Consider the following 11,982-nt stretch of genomic DNA (forward strand, 5'->3'; position numbering starts at 1 on the left):
AAAGAAATAAGAAAAGAATTATTTTCGTAATGGCACCTGTATTATTTGCAGCTGAACAGACACACTGCAGTACGGCTCAAAACAAAGCTGTAAGTTCTAATAATATCATACAGATGTGATCACTTCTGGAAGGACAAAAAATAAACAACAAAACAAAACAACCCCAAAATAACCCAGTAACCTAACCTATTAACTATAACATTGCAATGTTCCTTTTAGGAACAGAAAAGTAGCATGCATTGTTCAAATACTTTAAAAGAAATATTAATTTTAGGGATATTAGTAAGAAATTGTTTTAAATAAAACTCAAGAATCTCAAGCAGTGAGCAAATGAAAAACAAACTAGTCAGTGGGCATTTAACATAAGAACTGTAAAACTGTGTTTATGTTTAAAAGCCCTTTTTCTACATTTTTCATTTACAACAAAAGAAAGCGTGTATATTTAATGCACCATTTCCAAGCACATCAAACAGTACACATTGAAGTTTTTGTGGATTTCTTAACCCACAAAGTAAAACAATACAAAATTAATCAACACACAGTATTTTAAACAACTTTCAATGCATATCTTCAGCTTTTTTGGGATACTACAGGTTTACATCTTTCAGTTTTTACTTATTTGTAACAGCTCGTGACAAAACTTAACATAAATAATTTTACAAATAAGCCATCATGGAAATGCATGGATTTTCAGAGATGAACAGTTCTGATAGCATTTGCCTTTTCATGGTATAATTACTGGTCTGTGCTCTCTTGCTTAACAGCAAGAAATCAACAAAGCTATCACAAGAACTGGAAGAGCTACTAGTACTATCACCATGTTCAGGTTGATTGCTTTGACATTTTCTTCCTTATTCTGGGAAATAAAAAGCTTTGGATTTCATTCCTTAGTTGAGTCAGGGGTCCATTCTTTGCTTTAAACCTCTTCCATTTTAACGGAGAAGTTTTCGTCATTTGGTTGACAGGTCCCATTCTGTTGTAGTTTGACTTCATCTGTTCTTTGTGTATCTCTATTGCCTACTTCCTTGTCAGTTTCTGAATTTGGATCCTCTTTAGTGTGATCTTTGTCCTACCAAAGATAAAATTATTAAAAAAAAAAAAAACACCCAAAAAACATTACTTATACTCTTAGCATTACAGGATGTGACTTCCAATCAACTCTTGGTATTTTGATTGCCTCAATTTTTACATGCCTATCTTGTCTCAGCAACTTTCAGAATAGAGGTGCCAGCTTTTTTTAAATAAAAAAAACAAACAACAAACAAAACCAAAAAAGCTTTCTTTTCTATCAGCTGAAGTTAGGCACTCATAACCCATCACCCAAGAAATCATTGCCATAAAGTCACCTGTCTTTATCATCAGTATTGAGGTAAAACAGAACAAGCAGCATCATGGGACTTATGAGAAACAGCTCCAGAAATTACGACTTCACCATATTTTCTAAATAAAACAGGATTACAATTTTTCTTTCATATTTTTTGTCAGGTAACTGATAAATATTAAGAGAATTCTTGGGTAAGACAATTATTTAAACATGTGGACAGTCACCTAAATCAGCTGTTTTATAACAGTTGAATAATTCTGAGTACCACAAACTACACTTGAAAGGTATGCTGCTTTTCAAATTCTAAGATTAAACAATTTGAAGATGTTTCTTAATCACACCTCCTATTCTGCAAGGGAAAAATCCCATACTACTCTTCTGCAAATCTTCAACTTTACTCCTGCAGAGTCCAGTACGAAGCCCAGGACCAAAGCAACCAGGGAGAGGCTGAACTGCAGAGTGAAAGTTTATTAAAAATCTTTTCAGCTTGACAGCCTGGGCTGGTTTTGGCTGGGATAAAGTTAACTTTTTTCAGAGTAGCTAGTATGGGGTTATGTTTTGGATTTGTGCTGGAAACAGTGTTGATAATACAGGGACGTTTTCGTTATTGCTGAGCAGGCTTACACAGTCAAGGCCTTTTTTGCTTCACATCCCACCCCACCCATGAGTAGGCTGAGGGTGCACAAGAAGTTGGGAGGGGACACAGCTGGGACAGCTGACCCCAACTGACCAAATGGATATTCCATACCATATGACATCATGCTCAGCATATAAAGCTGAGGAAGAAGGAGGAAGGGGGGGGAACAGACGACACATGTTCAGAGTTATGGCATTTTGTCTTTGCAAGTAACCATTACGTGTGATGGAGCCTTACTTTCCTGGAGATGGCTGAAATCTGCCTGCTGATGGTAATCACAGAATTGTTTGGGTTGGAAGGGACCTTGACAGGTCATCTAGTCCAACCTCCCCTGCAACGAGCAGGGACATCTTCAACTGGATCAAGTTGCTCAGAGCCCCGACCAACCTGACCTTGAATGTTTCCAGGGATGGCACATCCACAACTTCTCTGGGTAACCTGTTCCAGTGCCTCACCACCCTCAGAGTAAAGAATATCTTCCTTATATCTAGTCTGAATCTACCTTCTTTTAGTTTAAAGCCATTACCCCTTGCCCTATTGCAACAGGCCCTGCTAAAAAGTTTATCCCCCTCTTTCTTACAAGCCCCCTTTAAGTACTGAAAGGCCACTATAAGGTCTCCCCAGAGCCTTCTCTTCTCCAGGCTGAACAACCCCAACTCTCTCAGCCTGTCCCGGAGAGGTGTTCCAGCCCTCTGATCATTTTTGTGGCCCTCCTCTGGACCCACTCCAGCAGGTACATGTCTTTCCTGTGCTGGGGGCTCCAGAGCTGGACGGAATACTCCAGGTGGGGTCTCACCACAGTGGAGTAGAGGAGCAGAATCACCTCCCCCAACATGCTGGCCACTGCTTTTGATGCAGCCCAGGATACGGTTGGCCTTCTGAGCTGCAAGCACACATTGTCGGCTCACGTGCAGCTTTTCATCCACCAGTATCCACAAGTCCTTGTCTGCAGTGCTGCTCTCAATCCCTTCATCCCCCAGCCTGTATTGATACTGGGGGTTGCCCTGACCCAGGTGCAGGACCCTGAAACTTGGCCTTGTTGAACCTCATGAGGTTCACATGGGCCCACTTCTTGAGCCTGTCCAGGCCCCTCTGGATGGCATCCCATCCCTTAGACATGTCAACTGCACCACTCAGCTTGGTGTCATCTGCAAATTTGCTGAGGGTGCTCTCGATCCCACTGTCATTGATGAAGATATTGAACAGCACTGGTCCCAATACGGACCCCTGAGGGACACCACTTGTCACCAATCTCCATCCAGACATTGAGTCGTTGATCACTACCCTCTGGATGCAACCATCCAACCAATTCCTCATTCACCAAACGGTCCACCCATCAAATCCATATCTCTCCAGTTTAGAGAGAAGAATGTTGAGGGGGACCATGTCAAAGGCCTTACAGAAGTCCAGATAGATGACATCCATAGCTCGTCCCTTGTCCACTGATGGAGTCACTCCATCATAGAAGGCCACTAAGGTTGGTCAGATAGGACTTGCCCTTGGTGAAGCCATGCTGGCTGCCTCAAATCACCTCCCTGTCCTCCACATGCCTTAGCATGGCTTCTAGGAGGGTCTGTTCCATGATCTTCACAGGCACAGAGGTGAGGCTGACAGGTCGGTACTTCCCAGGGTCCTCCTTTGTACCCTTTTTAAAAAGGGGTGCAATGTTTCCCTTTTTCCAGTCACTGGGGACTTCACCTGACTGTCATGACACTTCAAATATCACGGAGAGTGGTTTGGCAACTACATCAGCCAATTCCCTCAGGACTCTGGGATGCATCAGGTCCCATAGACTTCTGCATGTTCAGGTTCATCAGTAGTGAATGAATTCCTTGTTTTGCTTTGCTTGCGTGCACAGCTTTTGCTTTACCCATTAAACTGTCTTTATCTCAACTCATGAGTTTTCTCACTTTTAATCTTCCGATTCTCTCCTCCATCCCATTGGGGGAGAGTGAGTGAGCAGCTGTGTGGTGCTTAGTTGCTGGCTGGGGTTAAACCACAACACAGCCAAACTAACCCAGAACCCTACTGCTTAGTTACACAATCTGCTTCCTGCCTGCTCATACAGATAGGCAGCCTGCCAACTCCTAACATACGGCACCGAACAGAAAAGAGAGCAAAACCAAAACAAAGTGTTTCCGTAACCTATTCACACAAGCTCCTATAGGTCCAGTAAAGTTCAAACACACAGACTTCTCAAACTGGCCTTCTAACATCAACTGGAGAATGACTTTCATGTCTCCAACTGCCAAAAGCTAAACCCAAGTGGTAATAATTTGGTAAGGAAAACAGTGGAAAAAGAAGGGTGAGGAAAAGAAAGAAACAGCACTCTACCCTGCTTATCATTTGGTCACACAGCTTACCTTCACAGTAGTGATGCTTTTGTCAGATTTCTCCTTTCCCTCTTTTTCTTTACTACTTTTTTTCTTGGAGGTAGAGTGTTCCCTTTCTCTTCTTTCATTATTCGTATCCTTTTCTCTTTTTTTTTCTTTCTTGTTTCTGTTAAAGAAAATTTTTTTCTCAAATCAGAATTTGATCCAACAGCAACAAATGTACTACCTATGCATACATTGAATGTACTGTACAGTAAATTGCACGGTATAGTAACTAAGCATGTTGGTATCCTGGTTTGCTTTCCTTCAGAAAGGTTCAGTCACCTTCAAACCATTTAACTGGTTTAACTCTCATCTGGGGAGTTGCAAAAAAAAAAAAAAAAAACACCCCCAAAAAACCCCAACCCAAACAAAAACCCCAAACCACAACAACAAACCAACCAACCCCCCAAAAAAACCCAATACTAGAAACACCCAAAACGTAACAAAACTCTCTTCATAAAGACATGGGGATTTTTTGACTGAAGAGAGCTAAAGAATGCATATGTTCAGTATACAAGGTATTTGCAAAGAGAAAACCAAATTAATCTATATCCAATGAAGGGCTTTTATTGAAGCAAATATGCATCATTAACAGATTTAAAACTCTCCAATTGAAAGCATACCAAAGATCAAATCCATGAAGAGTTTTTTGTTTTGCTTTAAATTAGAGCTGAATCATACTGACCAATTGAAATTGTCTGAGATGACTAGTGAAAAGGTAGTAAATCAATGAAAATACTTCCCAAACTGTTTTCCATATATGTATCTGCATCCACCTTCGAGCGTTCTGTTTACTGAAAAGCAGACCTTTTCCTTAGAAAAGAAAATGATTGAAGAGCTTCTTGCATAACAAAAAAATATCCAGAAGAAACACAAATTGAGTTAGCTCCTTTCATAACACTGATCTCTATATCGCATTTCAATTTAACAAAAATACTATAACTTTTTCCTCCTTTACTGCTCATTAACTTTTATGTTTACATCAAACTGACCTTCTCGGAGAAGGAGTTTGTGAAGACTTTCTTTTTGTTGTTTTAGGAGACTTGGAGGGACTTCTACTCTTCCTTTTATGCCTTTCTCTGGAGGACCAAGAAATTCAAGATCACCAAAGAAGAAAAATAAACTCAGGAACTGCATAAAAACAGAAAGCTCTTAAAGTCATCTAACACAACTAAGTAAATATCCCTGAATTTAACATTATATATCACTAATATTATATGAACTGTACAAAGCAAAAAAAAAATTTCATATGTTTCAGTTTCATGGGAAAGGGGAGAATGGAAGTGGTTAGTAGAAAAAAAAATTGTGCCCTTTCAGATTTTATTTTTATGTTTATCCTTGCATGTACTTTTATACCCGATAACAATGAAAACACACTGAATTCACTAATCCTGTATTAAGTGAGTTTCTTCATTTAATTGGATTCTTTTCCTGACTGAAAAGCCACATTAAGACAAAAGGCATAACTTGAGCAATACAAACTTCAATTGACTGAAGTTTAATTCCTAAATACATGAGCTAGCATTCCTATTGGTTTAGAAGCAAACAGTGAAAAATGAAGCTCAAGCTGTTGTTCAAAATCAAAATGAATAAGTTAATATCTATTGTTTTCCTAGCAGTCCATGTTCAGCAAACCTATGTATCATTCTATAACGCACTGAAGAACTCTTAGTATTTTACAAAACAGCTGTTTTACACAGACTGGAATTTCCTGAAGTTGCTGTTATGGAGTCTGATCTCGAACAGAACATTAAATAACTGGTTGCAAACATACCAAGGCACGTGTTAAAATAAAGAAAAAATTGAGCAAGTAAAGCTTAATTCAACATAAACATAGAACATATCTCTGTCAAAGTCAGATGACTCTTTCCTATCACCTCTTCATAGAGCAGGAAAAGCAGACAGGAAGAACCATCAAAGAAAAACAGGGAAGTTAAACTAATTGACAGGGTGCTTTAAGACACAGCACAAAAGCTACACTTATGCATACCAGGTTTTGCAATTCACACCTAATTTCTTTAATATTTAGAAAGGCCAAGAAAACAACAGTTATTAGATAAATTACAAAAGGATATATTGAGATATACCTAGTATCACTATCTGGATTCATACTCTGACAAAATCATCTAGCTTGACCTCTTGAAGCTGCACAGGACATAAGTTCATAACTATTTTGTTGAGCAAGCTCTTAAGTTTGATCCAATCTTTGGTAAACAAAGATATAAAGTGGCCTCAAAATCATGGAAAAAAAAACAACACAATCATTGATCAGCTGTTTGCTGGTTAACATGCACCTCATTTTGAACATCCTCACGTTTATCATCACCTTTTTTCAAATGAGGATATTGGAAAGGAATATATTATTCTGACAGTGCTCCTACTTGCTGTATGTTGAGTACATTCCCACTTTATTTTGCTTTCCTGCATACATATCTGTGAGCAACCAAGTAAGTGCCCTAGTAATTGTGTTCAAACTCTTTATTCGTGAAATCTAATTTTCAGTTTCTGCTTGTCATATTTCAAGTTGAAGAACTACAGCTGCGTCTGACAGCATTCCTACCTCTATGTTACATTTGTCTATACAAAGATTTTTATACGCCTGTTTTTATTAACACTCTTAAGCAATACTAATACAGCAAATTTTAAGAAAAAGAAGTTTGAAAACTTTGATAGTGATCCTGCATCTCTAAATCATACACAGAACTAACATTCTTGTCTCAAAGGAAAAATACCACAGGCTCATGACTGGAGGCAGCTTCCTGTTGATTTAATAAGGTTCACTAGGCATGGCTCCAAGATTCGCCTTAGACCAATACCGAGTCTAACATTGCTAGAATCTTTTAATTCCGATACAGACAGAAACTTTGGGGCAGAGACATTTCTCAACACCTCTCTCCAACTAGCAGTACTTGGAAGAATGGTGGCAGTGTGAACTAACGTCCTGGAAAGAGAGGTAGCTTTCAGCCTCTTCATATTCTGTTTGCCCCTAATTAAGGCACAAATTTTGGTTTTGACCGTGATGGAATCTGAGCCTTGCTAATGCCAGCAGAAATTGCAGTGGAATATATGGGGTCCCTCTGCCTTCTTTAGGTACAAAATAAAACAAAAAGAAAAAAATAAGAAAAAATCTCAGACAAATAGTATTTAATGGGTAAAACTGACTGGACTTGATATTACCACCTTCAGGTTGGGCCATTACATAGTTATGAAGGAAGATAACACTTCAGCCATCAAGATGTCTTCTCTCTGGACAAAGTCCCTACCTATCTCCTTTGCTAGCCTGTAGATGTCTCTTGGAAAAGGAGCCCGATTCTCCTCGTCCTCTGGTTTGTGTCTCTTCCTTCAGCTAGGAACCAAAAATAGCCATCTGATTTCTGGTACTTGCATGCTGTTTGTCAGTAAAGCAAGGTGAGCTGCCACCTAGTTCTTAGAAGGTCCTGTATGTTCTATTCCACCTCCACTTCTCCAAAAAGACGACTAGAAAACTATTTGTCCAATATTTTACACTCTTCAGAAAAATGATCTGCATCTTCAAAAACGGTGTCAACTCAATGCTGCAGTGTAAATCCAGACAGCTGAAATGCCAGGTTGTTGGATAATCTTCTCCTGAATGGTTTGTAACCATTTCAACTAGGCAAAATCAATCACCAAAGTAAATGGACATCCCTAAATACAAGCTAACTGGGACATGGTAGCCCAACCTATTGATAAAAACTTTTCAGAATAACAGAATTACTAAGGTTGGAAGAGCCCTCTGGAGACCACCTAGTCCAGTCCCCCACCCTCCCAAAACAGGATCAACTAGAGCAGGTTACTCAGGGCCATGTCCAGTCAGGTTTTTAATATCTACAAGGATGGAGACTCCACAATCTCTCTGGGCAACTGGTTCCAGTTTGCCCAGAAAACACACGATTTAAACATTAGAAAAACCCTTTTATTTCCCATACTTCAATATATGCCCATTGCCTCTTCCCTGTCACTGGCGATCACTGAGAAGAGTTGGGCTCCATCTTCTTCACACTCTCCCATCAGGTGTTCAACACGCACTGATAAGATACCCCCTCAGCCTTCTCTTCTTCAGGCTAAACAGTCCCAGCCTCTCCTTCTAGGACAGATACATATAAAAAACAATGTATTTCTCTCATCCTCCATCTTCAAAAAGAAGATTGTCCCTATTTATTAGCATCTGTACAAAAAATTAATTTCATATCAAAGTAGGGCTTTGTACTGTGAGTCCATTAGAAGAGATGTACTAAATTTCACTAGAATTCTCTGGCCAAGTACATGACATTTGAGCTTTCTGTGACACTTTCTTAAATAGCAGAATGCTTAAAGCGGAGCATAACTGTTGCAAACTAGAGTATAATTTTGTAACCCCCAGCTAACTACACTTGCTCTTTGACATTAGGAACTGGGTCTTCCACCAAGGCTCTTATATAAGCTACACGTTACTGTATTGGGTTTGCGTGGAAAGGTTTTGGTAGCGGAGGAGGGGGCCAGAAGATGCCAGATGTGAGAAGATGCCAGAAGCTTCCCCTATGCCTGACAGAGCCAGTTACAGCCGGCTCAAAGATGGACCCACCACTGGCCAAGTCTGAGCCAAACAGTGATGGTGGTAGTGCCTCTGCGATAACAAATTTAAAAAGGGGGGGGGGGGGAATCGCTGCACAACAGCAACCAGGAGAGAATACGCGAGAGAAACAACCCTTCAGACACCAAGGTCAGTGAAGAAGGAAGGTGAGGAGGTGCTCCAGGCACCAGAGCACAGATTCCCCTGGAGCCTGTGACAAAGACCATGGTGAAGCAGGCTGTCCCCCTGTAGCCCAAGGAGGTCCACAGTGGAGCAGATATCCACCTGCAGCCCGTGAAGGACCCCACACCAGAGCAGGTGGATGCCTGAAGGAGGCTGTGACCCCATGGAGAGCCCACGCTGGAGCAGGCTCCTGGCAGGACCTGTGAACCTGTGGAGAGAGAAGCCCACACTGGAGCAGGTTTCCTGGCTTCCTTGAGACCCTGTGGGGGAACCACGCTGGAGCAGTCTGTTCCTGAAGGACTGCACCCCATGGAAAGGACACGTGGAAGGGACTCACACTGGAGCAGTTAATGAAGAACTGCAGACCTGTGGGAAGGACCCATGTTGGAGAACTTCATGAAGGACTGTCTCCCGTGGGAGAGACCCCACACTGGAGCATGAAAAGGAGGAAGGAGCAGCAGAGACAACATGTGATGAACTGACCGCAACTTCCATTTCCCATCCCCCTGTGCCCCTCGGGGGGAGGAGGTAGAGAAAATCGGGAGTGAAGTTGAGCCCAGGAAGAAGGGAGGGGTGGGGGGAAGGTACTTTTAGATTTGTTTTTATTTCTCATTATCCTTCTCCTTTGTTAACTGGCAATAAATTAAATTAATTTCCCTGAGTCAAGTCTGTTTTGCCCATGACAGTAATTGCCAAGTGATCTCCCTGTCCTCATCTCGACTCAAGTCTTTTGTCATATTTTTCTCTCCCCTGTCCAGTTGAGAAGGAGGAGTGATACAGCAGCTTGGTGGGCACCTGGCATCCAGCCAAGGTCAACCCACCACAAGTACTTATCTAATTCAACACTCCTGAGGTATACAGGCAGAAAATGTTATGCTTTCAAAGCTGACAGAACTATCTCTATTCTCTGCAGGTATTCGACCCATGAAATAATGTTAACAATGCATTAAATTAGGAAGCTGCATATGCTTAAAGAAGCCACAGTATTTTGCCCATAAACCTCCAAAACAACATGGACATGTCATATAACCCAAACAGAATGTCCAGAAACCATTACAGTCTTTTCTGCATTATATGAACCATGAACTCCTGAATTTTGAGGGCTATGGAAATTTTGCTTTTGTCCAGGGAACTGATTATAATACGTAGAACTTTTCCCAAATCATCCAGCATTTCATTCTTTCAAGGTAACAGATAAAATTTGGTATTTAAATTTGACACAAGATTATTGAACTCCATAATTGCCGAGTTATTCAGAAAGGACTTTTTCCACCAAAGCTTCTGAACTTAAGGTAGCTGCAACGCTTCTAGAATATGCCTGAGTTAGTCCACTTACAGAGCTTATAATCAATCACAGCCTCCTTTTGCTGTACTGAATTTATCCGGACTTCCACCCAGTTTACCCCCCCTCAGAGGCAAAAAACCCCAGCTAGATTAACCCTGACTGCTTTCCTGTTTACTATCAGCATGAATAAGGAGTGATAATTTTTACTTTTATCTGGCCATCTAACCAGCTAAACAAGGTAACCTTATCTTCCAACTGAGATACATTCACTTTCTGAATGGCTAGCCAGCCAAGTGACATGCTTGCTTCTTGCCGTTCAGCCATACAGACAAGAAAATTCATTGCTTGCCATCCTTAAGGTGGCCAAGTGGCAAATACTACCACCCAACCGTTAGTAAGTCCAACAAATTGCTCAGCAGACCAACACCAGGATGGTACCAGTAACAACATTAATACGCACGGTGCTGCAATATGCTTGGAAGACTGAGGACTTTCCTCTTCAAATAACATAGGGTTAGTGACATTAAGCCCAATTTTTTTGAAGTAGGATTTACTATTTCCAGAATTCTACCTGAATAGGGCACAGCAGCCTGCTGATGTCAAGAAAGGCTTACAGAGGCAAAAGGGAACTGAGCAGAAGCAGCAGGAGCTAGCTCCTATGTTTTTTGCAGCGAAAACATTGTTAGGGTAACAGTTAAAACCCCTGTCATAGAGATATCAAGTAAAAGCACCTTAATGCAGCATTTTTGTTGGTCCGAAGAACTGTGTCAACTATTATGTTTTAACAAATTTTTAGGAGGTAGATAGCATTGCCACTAGATCAAATTAATGGGTCTAGGGAAGGGACAACAACTAAAATGGACATAACCAAAACCAGTATTTACCCACTATTTTGAGAAACAAGAATCTGAAAGAAATACCCAGGAAAGGTAGTGCATGGACATCTTGTGATCTACCCTCAAGAGAGGCACCACAGCTAAATCCTCACTGATAGTTCTTGTTCTCTGAACACATAAAGGCTACCGAGTATAAAGGAAAATCAGAAATCAAACGGACTGAATTTTACTCACTGTAGTCAAAGGGGTTGGTGTAGGTATAGGAAGCAATCCTGCACCAGGCATCAGGCTTGTAACAGTAGGAGCAGGCGTTTTCACGCCTGGCATTTTTCACAGTGCGTCAATGTATTGACAAGTCCAAAAAAACATGAAAAAATTCTAAACAAACCTGCTGGAGCTACGAGATCTTCTTGAAGAGCTATAGCTTCTTGATAGTGTTCTGGATCTCTTCTCTTTCTTCTTTTTATCATCTCTCTCTCTTTCTCGGTCCTTCTTCTCCTTATCCTCATCTTTTTCCTTTTCTTTGTCTCTGTCCTTCTCTTTGTCCCCTTTGTCCTTATCTCCCTCCTTGTCCTTAATCTTCTCTCTGTCCTTCTCCCCCTCTTTCTCAATATCATCTTTTTCCTTGTTCTGGTCTACCTCTTCCCTGTCTTTTTCCTTCTCCCTGTCCCTGTCCTTGTCCCTGTCCCAATCTTTGTCCCTATCCTTGTCTCTGACTCTCTCTCGATCTTTGTTTCGTTCTTTCTCTATTTCCTGGTCCTTCTCCTTATCC

General features: G+C 40.9%; 1 protein-coding gene across 1 annotated transcript in view; it reads right to left on the minus strand.

Annotated features, from left to right (window-relative positions):
* Window positions 1–916: 916 nt before the first annotated feature.
* The window catches only part of LOC104294649 (splicing regulatory glutamine/lysine-rich protein 1-like), a 38,707-nt gene continuing 27,641 nt past the window's right edge, over window positions 917–11,982 (minus strand). Inside the window, exons 10-13 of the mRNA XM_009894276.1 lie at window positions 11,599–11,982; window positions 5,329–5,415; window positions 4,325–4,460; window positions 917–1,069 (exon numbers count right to left, since the gene is read on the minus strand). The exon at window positions 11,599–11,982 is cut by the window's right edge and continues 23 nt beyond it. Coding sequence (XP_009892578.1) covers window positions 917–1,069; window positions 4,325–4,460; window positions 5,329–5,415; window positions 11,599–11,982 — 760 coding nt within the window. The remainder of the gene's footprint in view (window positions 1,070–4,324; window positions 4,461–5,328; window positions 5,416–11,598) is intronic.

Source organism: Charadrius vociferus, unplaced genomic scaffold (assembly GCF_000708025.1).
Source record: "Charadrius vociferus isolate BGI_N301 unplaced genomic scaffold, ASM70802v2 scaffold771, whole genome shotgun sequence".
Taxonomy (NCBI): Eukaryota; Metazoa; Chordata; class Aves; order Charadriiformes; family Charadriidae; genus Charadrius; species Charadrius vociferus.